The sequence below is a fragment of the Odontesthes bonariensis genome, chromosome 5 (assembly GCF_027942865.1).
Source record: "Odontesthes bonariensis isolate fOdoBon6 chromosome 5, fOdoBon6.hap1, whole genome shotgun sequence".
Taxonomy (NCBI): domain Eukaryota; kingdom Metazoa; phylum Chordata; class Actinopteri; order Atheriniformes; family Atherinopsidae; genus Odontesthes; species Odontesthes bonariensis.
The window spans coordinates 7,519,877-7,537,287 of record NC_134510.1 but is presented as its reverse complement, the minus strand read 5'-3'; the positions used below and the strand labels follow the sequence as shown (position 1 = coordinate 7,537,287).

The 17,411-nt window shown below is 41.1% G+C and overlaps 1 protein-coding gene across 2 annotated transcripts in view; it reads left to right on the top strand.

The window, feature by feature from the left end:
• Window positions 1–17,411, top strand: part of taf2 (TAF2 RNA polymerase II, TATA box binding protein (TBP)-associated factor) — a 41,913-nt gene that overhangs the window by 8,029 nt on the left and 16,473 nt on the right. For both annotated transcript variants that reach the window (XM_075464724.1, XM_075464727.1), the window contains exons 10-21: window positions 3,559–3,658; window positions 3,874–3,959; window positions 4,053–4,188; window positions 4,302–4,456; window positions 4,854–4,968; window positions 6,373–6,482; window positions 6,740–6,805; window positions 6,989–7,115; window positions 7,493–7,618; window positions 13,939–14,079; window positions 16,119–16,229; window positions 17,075–17,268. In XM_075464724.1, the coding sequence (XP_075320839.1) occupies window positions 3,559–3,658; window positions 3,874–3,959; window positions 4,053–4,188; window positions 4,302–4,456; window positions 4,854–4,968; window positions 6,373–6,482; window positions 6,740–6,805; window positions 6,989–7,115; window positions 7,493–7,618; window positions 13,939–14,079; window positions 16,119–16,229; window positions 17,075–17,268 (1,467 nt within the window). The remainder of the gene's footprint in view (window positions 1–3,558; window positions 3,659–3,873; window positions 3,960–4,052; window positions 4,189–4,301; window positions 4,457–4,853; window positions 4,969–6,372; window positions 6,483–6,739; window positions 6,806–6,988; window positions 7,116–7,492; window positions 7,619–13,938; window positions 14,080–16,118; window positions 16,230–17,074; window positions 17,269–17,411) is intronic.

Here is a 17,411-nt window from a genome sequence, read left to right as displayed (position 1 = left end):
ATGGAAAAAAAAAAAAATCATAATCACGATTATTTTGGTCAATATTGAAATTACGATTATGTAACACGATTATTCAATCGATTATTCAAGCATTCAATCAGACAGACAAAAATACTAAATAATCATCTTTAAGCAAATTAGAGTTCATCCAATTGATAAAATAAGTTCAAATTAATTCATTAATTACAAAATAGCTTAAATTAAAAATAATCCAGGTAAATTCAAGTACTTCAATAAAAAATAAGAGACTTAGGAAATGTTTAAAACATATGTAACCTAAAAAACAAACATTCACCTATCCATGGGGGAAAAAAAACAATTTAGTAAACTTACCGCTACGTGTTTCCTCAAGTTAGATGTTGAGTTTTTGCTGAAATGTCCGTTTGTTTTGGTTGACACAGAAGACACATAATGTAGCTGCAATTTCACTCATTGAGCTCATTGTAGCATAATGTAGCGGAGTAAGAGGACCGTTTCTTCTGCACAAATCTACTCGAGTTAAAGTAAAAAGTATAGAGATTTAAAAGTACTCCTAGAAGTATACTTTTTTCAAAAACTTACTCAAGTAAATGTAACGGAGTAAATGTAACTCGTTACTACCCACCTCTGTTAGTAACTGATGACTTCTCCAAGAAAGTAATCCAATTACTTTACTGATTACTTATTTTCAAAAGTAGAATTGGATGTGTTGGCCGCAGCGGTCATGTCAGTGGGGGGTCCGGGGGTTTCTCAATGAGTTTCACATTCCTGTGCCGGCTTGCTAGGTGCTCGCTCAGATTTCAGGTGGAATATTTCACGATAGATACAAATTTTCTTCCCACTCAGTGTACAGCAGACGCTAATGTTTTTTACACTTTTTACAGAGTCAAACTCAGAGTAATGTCGGTACTTCCAAGCATTAAACGCTGCACGGTCCCGCTCTCTCCCGCGCTCCATGCTATCTCTCGTTGATCTGCACGCGCGCTGACGTCACACCGCTCATACATGATCGTCTTGAGACACTCGCAAACAAAATCAAGTTTCAGAAACACAGTAACGCAGCCTGCTTGCAGGAAAGTAACAGTAATCTAATTTCTGTTTTTGCAATCGTAATTCCTTACTTTACTCGTTACTTGAAAAAAAAAAGTAATCGAATTACAGCCCATCACTGATTACCACTGAGCAACTCTTCCAGTGTGGTTGCTGTCCATGAGAGCCTGAGTCATTTAGAGGGTCTTGTTTATGTTAGAAATAATTAGGTGCACCTCGTTCTGTGGACGAATGCCTTTCTTTACTTACTCTTTCACCCTGCGTTGATCTTCTATCTCTGCCTCTCACCCTAACTGACCTCGAAACAAACATCGCATGCAAGGCTCTGGTTTGCATATGTTGTTGTACGGTGAGCAGGCTGGTCTTGTGTAACAAAAAACACACGAAAGTCAAATCTCTGATTTTTAACAAAGTGTCACACTGCTGCCAGGAATTCATCAGAGAGGGGGTGAACTGGGTCCTATAATTGAAAACAGGTTGAGATTATTAGTCTGTCACACATATGAAAGATGACACAAGAAAAACAAAAAAAAATTGTCAAATGGTTAAGCTGATTATGAGCTTTAGACTAATGGCTCATTTATGCTCAACCATAAATACGCAGTTTATTTCCTGTGTGATCCCCTGTAGTTGGAACACACTCTCCGGCCCCCTTTCTTAAAAATTGGAACTATCTTTCCGCTCTGCCACTACACAGGTGTTGACCCAGACCTCTGTGTGACATTAAAGGAAAGACAACCCCACTATGTCCAGAGCCTAGCATCTCCGGGGGAATCTCATCCACCCCTCTTGGAAACAGCATCACAATGGAGGTCCTGAACATGAACCATTCAGATTCCATGTCCCCCAACTCCCCCGGTATGTGAGAAAAATTCTCCCGAAGTTGCGAGATGAAGAACTCGCGTACAGGGGCCTCCACCAGCCGTTCCCAGTTCAGCCTAACTACTTGTTTGGGCGAGTCTGCCCCGCCAGGTAATCTGAACTGCGGTTTGGTGCATATGCACAAACAACAGTCAGAACACGGAGGTGACTGACCTGATGCCTTTCTGTGGGCAACTCCAGAGTATGAGAGAGTCCAGCCCCTCTACAGGAGTTCGGTACCAGAGCCAACGCTGTGTGTGGAAGTGAGCCCAACTATATCTAGTTGGTACTGCTTCACCTCACACACCAAGCCAGGCTCTTTCCCTGCCAGCAAAGTGACATTCCACGTCCTCAGAGGCAGTTTGCAGCACTGGGGATCGGCACGCCCGGCCCCCGCCCTTGCCTCCGTATCAACTCGCACTGCACTACATACGGCAGGCTGGATTCAGCACAGAGGGAGGTGGTGTAACCACCTATTTTTTATTTTTTTTTATGCAGGCAGTAAATTCAGGCTGACAGATTTATGGAAACAGTGTGTGCATCATTCCAAGTTCCATCCAAGAAATACCCCAGGGTAAAAAGTCAATCTCATGAAAGATGAAGCAACTCAAATGTGGTCTTAGATGATTTTAAAAGGTTCTCTGTCAGAGAGTCCGGAGTCTGTGAACTGTAGGGACTGATACTGAAAGGGTTGTCGTCATCTGACTCTGAGTTTCAAAATGTTTATACTTAAAGCTGCCGTCGGCAGGTTTTCAAAAATTCCGAGTCTAAAGTCGGAAAATTCGAACTGATACAACTTTCAGGTCCCTCCCCCAACTTCTAACAAGCTCCAAATCGCCCCCCAAACCCCTCCCCCTCTGTGGACGAGGTTGTGCACGTGAGTTCACACCAGTGTGCGCACACAAGCTGGGGCGGACTCACGCTCAGCATGGAAGATGTGGTTGGTGACTGTTCTGCTCAGATAATAGATAAATAATAAACCTAACTTGATTGGTTAAAAACAGCCGGGAGCGCTCGATTTTTGCAAGCATGATTACAGGCTTCAGAGGGAGCTACAGAATTCGGGATTTTTCCTAAACAGCCTATTTAATATTCTACTTCCAGAATCCCATGACAGTTCAAGCTAATATGACTAAAAAAAAAGTTGTCGACGGCAGCTTTAAAAATGCATGTACCTGCACACGTCTTCAGACGGGTATGTTCCATAACATCAGGATATGGATCCTGAAGTTTACCAGTCCGTAAAGGCTCATCTCATCAGTCTCTGAACACTTTAAATTCACTCGTTCAGAATCGCCACACTCAAGGGTGGCCTGCTGGTAACCAACAGGGGAGGGCTTAGTCATGAATTGGGGGAGCAATATGGAGTCTGTTCAGTAAGACATTTCTAGTGGTAAAGTTTCAATATAAGCAAAGAAAGTGCTGGAATAACAGCGAGATACTTTTTCCACTTGAAATGAAAGTTAATCCACTTAAAAATTTGAGCAGATGTTCATCGGGTCTACTCATGCTGTGATTTATTCTGTGAGTAATGCCTGTATATGTTAGACATGTAAAACATTTCTGAGATTTTTGACAACCCCGCTTAAACTATTAATATTTTTTAAATATTTGTGGTTTGTCAGATTAGACGCCCTCATGTGTCCTGATGTGTTACTACTCCTATAGGGCTGATGAGTGGGTGTTGAAGGGGATCTCTGGCTACATCTATGGCCTCTACTTAAAGAAGACCTTTGGAGTCAATGAGTACCGGCACTGGATCAAAGAGGTAGCCAATTAATTTTTATAAGTTCATCTTGTGATAAATCTTACAGGGTTTCCCTCTGGAAATGTTTAGGTTTTGATAGCTAAATAGTTGCAGCTCAAGTGTTGAAGTTCATAAATGAAATGATGTGGAGCTGTATAAAAAAACCTGACTGAAAGGGTTTGAGGTATTCCTTAGATTTTCCAAGGTTGAAGTATTTTCACTCTGTTGTTTCTCAGGAGCTGGACAAGATTGTGGAGTATGAGCTGAAAATGGGAGGTGTGCTGCTGCACCCCACCTTCAGTGGAGGCAAAGAGAAAGACAAGTAATGAATCAGAATGGAGTTTTGGTCCTCGTGCATTAATAACAGTTTCCTGGATCACAGCTGTGTGATCTGACCAAGTCTTTCTCTCTTCAGTCCGACCCCCCATCTTCACTTTTCCATCAAGCACCCCCACACCCTGTCCTGGGAGTACTACAGGATGTTCCAGTGTAAGGCCCACCTGGTGATGAGGTTGATAGAAAATCGAATCAGCATGGAGTTCATGTTGCAGGTCAGACACATGCGGGAGATTCTTGTTTCTTCTGTTTGTTTGTGTCATTGATGTTGTCAGACATCAAACGGCTCGCTTTCACAAAAAAACTTTTGTTTTTCTTATTTCTTTAGGTTTTCAACAAGCTCCTCAGCCTGGCCAGCACAGCCTCATCTCAGAAGTACCAGAGCCACATGTGGAGTCAGATGCTTCTGTCCACCCATGCTTTCCTCAAGTCCATCTCTAATGTCTCGGGCAAAGACATTGGTCCCCTCATCAAACAATGGGTGTATCCTTAAATCTTTATGGGTCCCTACTTAATGGCAGATTGTGATTGATGATAGTGATTCCTGATAAACTGGTTCCATTGTCTTGTGGATTGGAAACACACAAAACAACTGGGAGCAATACAGCATAGTAGCTAGTGTGTAATGTGGCGTTTGAAAGTAAAGTCACTCAGCCTTTCTGGAGCATTAACTTATTTGTGCTTCATCTTCTGTCAATAGAAATGGAAAAATCTGAATAAGATAAAACTAAGTCCGATTTTTGTCATAAAAAAAAAATCCCCCATGTTAAACTCAGAGGAAACCAACTGTTATAAGTTAGCATACAGTAACAGAAGGATCTCTGTCGAACCAGCTGTTCTGACTTATCTGCTCAGATTTAACTTAACTATTCATGTCCAGAGACCAAAGTGGTGTGGTGAAATTTTTTGGCAGCTTTGCCTTCAACAGGAAGAGAAATGTGCTGGAACTGGAGATCCGCCAGGACTACACGTCATCGGGAACTCAGAAATATGTGGTGAGCTGTAAGATGGAACAATACAGAATGTATAGCAGAAAATGTGTGCCAGTGTCTTTAACCTATAGATTAAAGTATAGTTTGCCTCTTTTGACATGAAGCTGTATGACATCTAATTCTAGCAATATCGTGCATGAACATTGACTTACCCCCTGCTGCGTACTGTGAGCCGAGTTCCAGCCTCGTTTTGGTGTTGACGAAAGTAGTCCGGCTAGTTGGCTGGGGCCACAAAAATAAAGCGTTTTGCTTCTCAAAACAATATGCGTTCAAAAGAGTAATACATTTGTATCACAAAATCGTTCTCCAGGAAAAAGTCAGACCTCACAATCGCTTGGCACTATTTTCTCTCCCTTCGTATCAATGCCTGCTGTGTAGACTGTGCAGACCGAGCAGTCCCCTGCTTCCGAGCAGCAAACACTGTACCACAGGTGCGGCTGTCGGCAGGTAGCAGCACGCAGTGCTAGTATGGGATGTCATACACCTTCATGTCAAAAGAGGCAAACTATCCCTTTAAGTTAGCAATAAAGCGCATTCCATGTGTTAAAAAAGGCTACAACCATTCTCATCAATCCACTTTCATAAACTGGTTGTGGGCAGCTGGAGCAGATGGACCTGCCTGTCTCTTTGTTATATTGTCTAAATCTTTTGTAGCTGAATTTTTCTTTTTTTGGGCTTTTATGGCTTTAATGGATAGGACAGTTTAGAGAGACAGGAAGCAGGGGGTAGAGAGAGGGGGAACGACATGCAGCAAAGGGCCGTCCGATGCGGGACTCGTACCCACTACGCCACGGACCACCCCTTGTAGCTTAATTCTGAATAGGTTTGAATAAATCTGAATCTATTGGACATAATAGTGGTTATTTTTGAAAATCAAATTCACTTTCTGCAGGAAAATCTTTCAAATCAAAAATTTGTCATAGGCCACAAATTGACAAAGTTAGTTTCTCCATATATGTGGAATTCTGGAACACCTGCTTGCATATTAGTGATGTAATTAGTGACGTAAGTCAGTCAACTGGAGGTGCTGGAGCCTTTCCCAGCTAACGCTGGGTAAGAGGCAGGGAACACTTTGGGCAGGGAGCCAGTCCATGATGGAATGGATAATGTCGCACCCTCTCACTGATCAATATAAAGTCACAAATGAACCTGTCATACATAGCTATGGACTGTGAGAGGAGACCATAGCTCCTGGAAAAGAACAGCACCGGAGAAACAGTCAGACTTTACACAGAAAGACTCCAGCAGACAAGAATATTCAAGCTCAGAGCTTTCTTGCTGTGAGGTGACGGTGTTAATCACTACCTTGACGTTGCTGCATGTTTAGAACCCAAATCCAACGTATTAGATCCCTACACTAAGACCAGGACTATGGTCTCTTCTTGTCTTATGAACATTTCCCTGCAGGGTCCCATCAAGGTGACGGTACAAGAACTGGACGGGTCCTTCAATCACACTCTGCAGATAGAGGAGAACAGCCTCAAGCATGACATTCCCTGCCACTCAAAGAGCAGAAGGTACAGAGAAGCACACTGCTTATTTCTTTTAGGTACTTGTCAGTTTTTGTGCTGTGATATTGGAACTACTGAAGTTGCAGCATAAAGTGTATTTATCTGTCAGCCACCGTCTTTGAATTAATTTCATAGGTAAACTTTCTTAATAACTGGTTCATATTGTGCTAATATGTAAAATCTTTATTCCATCTTTATTTCTGTCCTCAGTGGAACAGAACGGTCATAAGAGTTTTTAAAAACTGAAGTTTTTTTTTTTCCAGAAACAAGAAAAAGAAAATTCCTCTGATGAATGGAGAGGAAGTTGACATGGATTTATCAGCAATGGAGTAAGATTTTATTTTGTGAATGCTTCTCCGCTTAAATCTGTCGTATTTAAGCTACAGTTTCTAAAAGTGGACTACAGTCTGTCATATCATTAGTCTGGCATCAAATTCCCATAACCAAACGATTCACAGATTGTATACTTTAGATGTGTGTCAACATGTCTCCATCGCTTCTTTCCTCTGCAGTGCTGACTCTCCTCTCCTCTGGATCCGAATTGATCCGGACATGTCCATTCTGAGGAAAGTGGAGTTTGAACAAGCAGACTTTATGTGGCAGTATCAGCTACGCTATGAGAGGGATGTGGTTGCACAGGTATGATAATGTTCCTGCAGATCTAATTCTGCTGTTAGAAAGTGAAGCTGTCTTGTTGAAAACTTTTGCCTTCATAGTGTAGGGAAAAAAAGTTTTTCTTTTAGTTTTTGAGATGGCTCAACTTAAAAAAAAATCTGTATCTCTGCTGAAGCTGCCTAAATGCTTCATTGTGTTTTGCATTAATTTTATAGACTTGGAAACAACTATGAAGAAAGGATTCTGTTACTCTGGAATACTGTCTTACACATTTACATTATTAGTTTAGTGATATCGCTCAGCTCATACAAATGTCATTTTTCAAAATTCTGAATAACTTAAATAGCTTAAAAACTTAATTGGTGTGAATAACTCTGATGGTGACTATATCTTTTGTGTAGGAGGAGGCCATCTCAGCACTGGAAAAATTTTCAACTCCTGCCTCTAGATTGGCTTTGACTGATATACTAGAGCAAGAACAGTGTTTCTACAAAGTCCGCATGCAGGCCTGCTTCTGCTTGGCTAAGGTATGTGTTGCTGTTTTGGTTTCAGCTAAATTGAAGCGTTATGGTTTTCGAAACGTCATTTTAACAAAATGAAACATCTGGGCAGCAGCTTGCTCTGATAGTTGTGCTGCAGTGAGTCACATTAAGTTCACCACTATTTGAGTAGCAGGGACAAGTGTCGCACACTGGGGCTGCTGTAGCTCAGGAGGAAGAGCTGTCGCCTACCAATTGGAAGGTCGGTGGTTGACTCCTGGCTTCTCCTTGCTACGTGCCCCTGGGCAAGCCACTGAACATATATAGACTAAGGCTGTGTTCGAAACCGCATACTACATACTGCATACTGCATACTCATCGATCAGACAGTATGCAGAGCGTTTACCCACAATGCATTTCGCTCTTGCCCGACCCAAAATCAGCCGGCCTGAAGCTGATTTCTCTTAAGCTCTAAACTCTGTAAACTTTAGCAACATTTGAAACATTTTCAGGCGAGAAAGTAGTCGTTTAGATCCCCAACGTGTTGAAAATCTGACAAAATACCTGCTATTTACAATTTTGTTCGGACAAATTCGGCGCTACTAAAGCTAGCCGCAGTGAGCAACACACTTCCGGTTAGTTTCACAAAATTAAATACCATTGCCTTTTATCATAGGGAAAGCCATTACGATACAATTGGTGCTTTTGTTTTGGAAACGGGAAGTGAACCTACCCTCGTTGTAGCTAGCTTGAAACTGCCGTTTTGACAGGAAATGACGATCAGCGACGTCACGTTACGTTGCATCTTGGGTAGTTTGAGTATGAGTAGTAACCTCATGATGCATACTCAACATTTCGGCGAATCTAGTATGCATCCGGGAACTTCTCGCTTACTCAAACTTGCATACTAACTCAAAAAGTTAATATGAGTAGTGGGAGTAGTAGGATAAGTATGCGGTTTTGAGCACAGCCTAAGACATGCTGTATGAGTGTGTGAATAAATGGGTGAATATGGCATGTAGTGTCAAAGCGCTTTGAGTGATCAGCTAGACTATAAAAGAGCTATACAAGTACAGTCCATTTACAGTCCACACTTCCTGTTTTCATCATCTGTCGGGGTGGGAATCGATCTCTTCCGGAACCGGCTCCCTGTAGTTAGATTCCGTGTAATCGTTAATCCGCCTGTGCACGCTTCGTATTTTGGCTCAGAATCTTTCCAACATGGCGTCGAGACAGAAGCGCTTCAAAGTTTGGTTATATTTCACCAAAAAGGACAATACTAGGGCCAGTTGCAACATGTGCAGAACTTTGATCACATCAAAGGGAGGAAATACCTCCAACATGCTGAAACATTCGACCACACAGCATGCAGTTACTTTGCACAAATGTAAAGTCTTTTACTTTCGTGCAACATTTTAAAGGGGGAGAGATGTCACTCTTTCCTGCATTCAAAACTTGAGAGCCCTGTAACGTAAAACTCCCAGGTCCTGTTGATTGTGATAATGTTAGCAACATACTGTATGAATAATTTCCATCTGATATTAACATTTAGTTGACGAGGACTGCAAGAGGCAGGCTCAGAGGCAGGCTCAGAGGCAGGCTCAGAGGCAGGCTCAGAGGCAGGCTCAGAGGCAGGCTCAGAGGCAGGCTCAGAGGCAGGCTCAGAGGCAGGCTCAGAGGCAGGCTCAGAGGCAGGCTCAGAGGCAGGCTCAGAGGCAGGCTCAGAGGCAGGCTCAGAGGCAGGCTCCCTGTAGCTATCCCTTTCATCGAGGCAGGGAAAAGTAAAATGACAGAGGCAAAAATAGATAAAATGTTGGTGTATACTTGAGATTAAAGTGTTACTGCAACCAAAGGCATTTGTACCATATATAACCGGATGAGAACCGATAAGAGATTCGATATCGATAATGGAACTGGAATTGATAAAAACATTTTTTTTTTGAACATTCTGTTTATTGGATTTTTCCGTATTCAAGACAAGTATTTGAATAACTCATTGTGAACATATTTTCAACCCAAGCCCCCCTCCCACTCCCTCCCCCCATTTCCCATTACTGGTATATAAGTCTACAGAAATGTACTTAAATACAAATTATAATACAATAGGATCATAACATAAAATAGGCAAACAAAAACAAAAAAATAAATAATATAATAAAACACACGAAGAGAAGTACATAGTGAAAATACATAGATAAATATGTAAAAGAAAAGACAAATAAAATAAAAATAGTTTCTCTAGTTAGCAGCTATATCTGGTTTTGGTGTGGCCCTTCACTATGTCTACTTTTTTCAGATGCTCAATCAGATTACCCCATATTCCCTCAAATTTATCTGGTCTTTGTTTTAGATTGTACATTATTGTCTCGTTAGGGATACAAGAGGTCAGTTCACTAAGCCTAAAGCCGCATTCCCACTGTAGGAACCTTTGGCAGTTCCTATAACCTTTTCAGGAACGGGGCCGTTTTTTCCCGCATTCGCACGTACAGAAACTCGGGGCCATCTCCCTCAGTTCCTGGAACCATTTCAGCTCCTTCTCCGAGGCTGGGTCTTTTCTGGGTTCTATAGGAACACATCTGATGAAGGTGTTTGGTGGTTGGTAGCTACGCCCCTTGTCATGCTGTCACGTCTGAAATGTTTCCTCATACCACACAGACACAACCTGCACGTGTTTAATAAGAACAACGTTCTTAGAACGGCTCTGTCCGAATGCGGCTAAAGAGAGGGTGGGGGTGGTTGTTCATTGTTCCATTTAAGAGCTATGCATTTGTTGGCTGTTGTCAAAGCTATCCTTGTGAATCTGATTTTGTTGTCCCTTACAGGCAGCATCGACGTGTCCCCTAATAGAGTTAGCCTTGGTTCAAGAGGAATATTTGTTTTTGTTATCTTGGATATGGTTCTAAGTATTGTTTCCCAGTAATTGGACAGTTGTGAACAGGACCAGAACGTATAAAGAAGAAGAGAGCCAACTTCAGATTTGCACCCTGGACAGTATTGAGAGGTTTTCTGATTTTATTTTGTGTAATCTTTCGGGGGTGTGATAGACTCTATGTATCAGATTATACTGGGTTAATATATGTTTACTATTAAAGGAAAAGCGTTGGGCCTGTTCACATAGCTCAGTCCAATCAGCATCTTCAAAATTATGAAGCAAGTCGGCCTCCCATTTTTCCCTAACCTTAAGCCCCTCTTTTTCTAACAGATTGTTAATGCCAGTATACATGCAAGATATAAACCCCTTGAGTTCTTTTTTACTACCCAATATATCATCCAAGGGTTGTTTTATAACTGGTAAAAGTCTGCCCCCCTGTTCCGTTCTAATATAATGCTTGAGTTGCAGGAATTTGAAGAAGTGCCTCTTATCAAGGTTGTATTTAGCTGTAAGGTTTTCAAATGACTCCAGGATTCCATTTTTGTATAAGTCCCCGAATGTCCTAATGCCCTTTGTAAACCATACTTGGGTGATCTCTTAGGACCTTTAGTAGAAAAGGGTTTGCATGAAAGGGAGTAAGGTTATATAAGGGTTGACTGCTTTGGGTCTTTGTACGTAAATCAGACCACAATTTCTAAGTGTGTTTTATGAATGGATTTGTTGTCAGCGTGCATAGTTGTTTGAGTGAAGGAACATATGGGACTGATGCAAGAAGCATAGAATTAATTAAAGCGAGAACTGTAGCCTCTGTACATGGGGCGTCTGCTTAACCCACTACGCCACCGACCACCCCGAAGGCTATGAATCTGAGCACTGACCAGCAATCAGCAGTTATTACAATATTCAATTCAATTCAATTCATTTTTATTTATATAGTGCCAAATACAACAAATGTCATCTCAAGGCACTTAGATAGTAAGTCCAATTCAAGCCAATTGGAATTCAATTAATTAATAATAATCATAATTCATAAAATAATCCAATTCGTTCATATAGAGCCAATTCAAAAACAATTTCCTAGCTAAGAAAACCAACAGATTGCACTGAAAACTTTTTGTTTTTCGGTCCAATCTCCCGTCCTGAGCGTGCCTGAGGCGACTGTGGAGAGAAACGTCATCCATAATGACAGCAAACAACTTCTCAGTTAAAATAGCACAACAGAATTTAATAAAGTTAGCATTACCGTTTAATTCATGAAACTTTGAATAAAAAACTCTATAGTCTACTTTGCTACCACGCTATGTACAAAATACACAAGCCACTACAATAGTAGTTTCTGTGAAGAGTGAAAACTGTGATCTGATAAAAAGAAAACGAAGGATATGTAGTCCTCATGTTGACTGCCGATTATTGGCTCTTTTAGCATGTGCAAGCTTCAGGACACGTGGTCCAGTATGACAAAGTAGAGCGGGATGTTTAAATCCCTGTTTGTAGGTCCAGTTCTAGTCAAGACATCACTACAAATGTTTATGTGCCATTTGTGTTTAAGGGGCTAGGTTAAGCAATGGAGGATGGCTAGTTTGCCTGCCAGGTCATGAAATAAACTCAAAACTCCTTTTCTGGTGGAGTTGGCATGAGTGCTAACTTCGTGTCATCTCTTCTCTAAAAAATCTCAGCTGTGATTTGATCAGCTGACGAGAGTCTGTGCAAGCTTTGTATTGCCACTGCAAGAGGGAGAGACCTACCAGACCACACCGATCCTGAAGGCTTTCAAGGGCAATTTGAACTTAGCAGGTTTTGTCCTCTCCGCTGGTGTGAAGAGGTGTTGAAGAGGGGGACTCGCTGACTCCCGTAGAGGCTACAGGGAGTGAGCTGGTGTTACTGTCCCCAGGGAAGGTCTGGCAGGAAAAAGAAAGGGTGTAAGGTTCTGGGGATCCTATGTTTCGAGTTGGGGGAGTGGCTAACTGGAAAGACGATCTTGATATTTTAGAGTAAAAGTCTAGTTTAGCCCACAAATGAAGTATTTCATGATGTTAGGTCCCCAACACAACAATGTGGCTGCAATTAGGACAAGAGAAGAATTTTGCTCAGAAGTGTTAATCGTGAAAATGATTGAATTTGTTTTTTTGATGAGTAATGTGGCAACCTTTTAAAGATAGATAGATTAAAGAAATTTAGGAAACAAATGAGAAACAAATTAATTGGGGTAGTTTTATGAATGAAGAGTGGAAGGTCTGAATGAGTTATTCATCGAGGCGGTTATAAATTAAATGAATAGAAAGGTTTACAACAGGACTTTCTTTGATTAGATATTTTGTGATCTTATAATTTCCGGTAAAACATAAAAAAAATCTTTTTTGTATTTCCTACACATTCTTACCTCTGTCCTGTTAGTGTTTCAGCAAAGATGTTTTATTAGATGTTTATTAGTTTAATTATCCAGTAAAAAAAAGAAAAGAAAATCTAGCAAAAGGGGCTACAGGAAAAGAAAAACATGAGTTTCCAGCCAGCAAGGCCACCCATCATTTTAATTCGTGCTAAGCTGAAGCTCAGTTGACTGAATTATCCCATTCTGTGGCTGCAGGAAATTCTCTATTCTCTGGATTTGATCTGCTCCAACGTGAACCCCACCGATTTTCCACCCCTCAGGTTCCACCTGAATCAATATTTTCACAGCGCGATAGACTGAGTGGGGGTGGAAATGGCTGCACTTCATGTCATTAAGTTACTGTGTTTGGCCACAGAACTCCAGCATACTGCTATGGCGTTTAGTGTACATTGTCCACACATGCACATGGACATGCAGGCTCACACTCTCTCTCTCACACACACGCACACACACATGCAGTCACAGACTTTGACTGACACTGACCACAGAATGCAGTACGGCACACTTCAACATACTTCAATCCTCTCATTAACGTACTGCATTGTGATTGGTTGGGATCACTTTTGGTTGCATGTTCTGGGGAATAAGGGTATGAAGGCCAACAGAAAAACTAAAAAATGAATGCACATTCAAAACACACAAAATATACTAATCTGTTCATGAATTCATCCAAACACACATCAGGTGTGCATGCCCTCCGATATGTATCTAACCAAATGACAACATCCTGTGTCAGTGGCCCTTGGCCCTGTATTACGACATTAACATAAATTCCCCAATATCCTGTTGGAGCTCAAAGACCACTGGAGCCTCTGCTCTTCATATCCACAGAAACCTCATGTGCTGTTCATGTGTACAAAAAAAAAATTAATAAATAAACATCGAATGAAAGGCCACAGCATTCTTCACTTTTGGTGGTTCTCAAATAGTAGCTACAACTTCTAAATGAGTCTTATTCTGTTTTTGATTTCTGATCTTGTTTACAGTAATCTCCAGTGTTTTCTTTTTTCCACTTGTTATTTTACTGTGATGGCTGCAGATGGAGCACATCTGACGGCTCCTCAGTAAAGAAACTCGAGTACAATGGTTCTCATGTTGACTTTGCAGATAGCCAACGCCATGGTGAGCACATGGCAGGGTCCACCAGCTATGAAGTCGCTTTTCACCAGAATGTTCTGCTGTAAGAGCTGCCCCAACATCATCAAGACCAACAACTTCATCAACTTCCAGAGCTACTTCCTGCAGAAGGTACATCAAACAAATGAAACAAAACCCTCCTTCACTTCTTTTTTTTCAGTTCATACATCATGTCTTGACAATTCAAATCCAGAGTGGATTTAGAGACCACATTAGCCCTGTTCTGCCTACCTTTTGTGTTAGTATTTTTTTTTTTAAAACTCCTCGTGGCTTTGCTACTACTAGTGCTAAATTGTGGGCTTACTTTTTCTACTGTACCAGCTCAGGACTGACAATGGCTACATCTTTGTGTTCTCCTTCAACCTGAAACTTGAGGAGGCTTTAGAATTTATTTATTTTTTTTAAATAAGCACAGCTCATTCCCTCCATCATACTCAAAGTCGTCGTCCACGTCGTCAAAATCTGATACATATCCTGCCATGTTGCACAAAACTAGCAACTAACTCCGTGTTAAAATAGCCGACCGTCACAGAGCACGGAGTAAATAAGCTGTGCTGCAGTGGCGCGCCTCGATGATGTCATCCCACGAGACGCGTGTGTAGAAAGCTTCCTATAAGCCCCCAGATAGCTCCAATAACAACAACACGGCAGCTCTGAGCTAACAGTGCAACAGTACGCGTTCATTCATCATTCGGCTTAAAGTATTTTTTTTTTTCCAGACCTCGCATTTGATCGAACTCCGCCTACATATTTAATGCTACAAGCTTCAAACTCTGCCAGGTTACTCTTAAGACATGGGGGGGAAAGAATCATGGAGAAACTTTTTCAAACTCTGAACGGTGTGGGCGTGGCCAGGCAGTGAAAATCGTGTGATGGCGTTTGTGATTTGAAAGCCTTATCATCATCGAAAGGCCATGAAACTTGGCACACACGCCCACCCTGTCGACATCGTACGTATGTAAAGGGTATCGTGTGTGGGCGGAGCAAAATGGCTCAGTGGCGCCCCCTAGAAATTTTCAAAAACCCCTCTGCATTGGGGTTATTATGTGCTCGTACGTACGCAGAGGGTATCGTGCGTGTGGGCAGAGCTGCACGATTACGACGTCCAGCACATGCCCCAACGTACGCACATCTCAGTCCCGCATACAGCTGCTTGCAGCTTTCTAGTTATATATTTTATTTATAATAAAGTATTATTCTGTTCTATTTGTCAACTTTAAAAGCTCCAGTATTCAGTTCAATTATACTTTATTAATCCCTGTAGTGAAATTCTATTTCCCCTGAATTATTATAGTTGTATATACAGTATGCTATGGTTATAGATGTATAACAAACTAAAATTTATATCTGATGATGTCACACAGCGTCAGCAGGTAACACAGGTGAACTCTCTCAGTAGACAACATGGACAGAAACTCACAGCCAACAGTTCAACATGTGGGGTGCAGAGACGCTCCTTCTCAGTGACACGTCCAGGATTACACCGTCTGTTGTTGCCAAGCTCTGCGATCCTCCTCCTTTACTGTTTCCACCTTACTGCAGTCTCAGCAGAGAGCTGTTAGTTGTTCCTACAGCCAGGCCTCGATGAAAGAATTATTGTCATGCTGATATTCCTGCTGTCTCCTCATAAGGGGTCAAACCTTGTCCATTTTTTCACCTTTTTCTCCATAATGTTACTGCTCTGCAACCCAGATGTGTCTTATTCAACTCCTCTTGATTTGGCATTACTTTGACTTTGGAAATCTGTTAGCTGCTCCAATAGGTTAACAATTATCCTGTTGCCATGGTTATGCATCATAACAGATGTAAGAAAATGAATTCCCAGCAGAAGTCCTTCCAGCAGCACAGCATGCAAAGGAGTACAGAAAAATGTTTCAGAAATCTGTGTTTTCACTTAAGAACTCTCAGTGGAAAATCCCAAAAAGATGCAAAGAAAGACGCACTATGTCCAGAGCTGCTGCCGCAGGCTGCCTGTCTCTAGGGCGGGGACATTCTGCTAAATATTGAATGATGATGTACAGCATGTTAATTCTGTTATCAATAGGGCAAGATGACCATGCCACATACTTCACACAAGCACATTGTCAAATTAAGTTTCTCCATCTGTTTTTGAAGGGATATTTCATGTCTTTTTTGTGTATGTGTTTCAGACGATGCCTGTTGCAATGGCATTACTCAGAGATGTGCAGAACCTCTGTCCCAGAGATGTCCTCAACTTTATACTTGACCTCATCAAGTATAATGACAACCGAAAAAACAAAGTAAAGTCTTCTCAGTTATCATATCTAGATGATGGAATATTCTAGGGTGTTGGTGATGCAAGTAGGCCACATTTTTTAAATTATTTTTGTTTATATTAGTGCTTTGTGTAATGGCTCAGGGTTTGCTGATTGAAATCACACAGCTTTTCTCGCATATGTTTTTCATCCCTGACAAATGAATGGTACAAATGGTTTCTATAGTGGTGTCACAAGCCCGAATACTTAAAAACTCTTATTTGATATATTTAAATCAAGTTATTTTCCAGATTTAAAACCGTGAATTTGTTGCACTGTTCTGTTGTGTGACCAGAGAGAAAATAGTTGTGTAACATGAAAGTAATACATTTGTAAAAAGTCGTAGATAGTGGGAATCTTTTTTGTATTTATTTAATCCTGTAACTGAGTAATCTGAATACAGATTACTCAAACTGTAACGATCAGACAAACGTCCTATCATATGAATATACATTTCTGCTTTTCTTTTTTTCGTGTTGTATGAGGCTATTAAAGTTCAGAGTCTTTACAACCTTATTAACTCACCATAATTTTAGATCATTTGAACAAAACCTTTGAGAAATCCTCAGTTTTATCAGTCAGGCGAGTGAATCATTACCTATCCCATTTTATCTAACGGCCTTCAGGCTGATTTTTATTTTTATTTTTATTTTTTTTTTTTTCCACAGCAGCACATATAGGTGCTAATAATCTAGTATGTTGGTGCAGTTTAATCAAGCTGAGCTCATGTGAGGAAGCAGTATGACAGTTTATTTTCCTTCAGTCTGTTGGGCAAACGGGTTTGAATTTCTCCTTTTTTTTTTCTTCCTTTTGGCTTGTTCTGTCTGCAGTTTTCAGATAACTACTATCGTGCAGATCTAATCGAAGCACTGACCAACTCTCTGACTCCAGCCATCAGCATCAGCAATGAGGTGCGGACAGTAGATAATTTAAATGCTGACGTCCGTCTCATCTTGGAGGAGATCACACGATTCCTAAACATGGAGAAGCTGCTGCCGAGCTTCAGGAACACCATCACTGTCAGGTACAGAGTGGAGAGTGGATGTTAGCAATGTTCTACTAACATTCATGTCTGCTGGTAACTCTTTTTTGCAGTTTTCCTGGGCAATGGGATTTATTTTATTTTTTTTAAAAAGTACATTTTATGTCTTAATGTCAAAGAGTTGC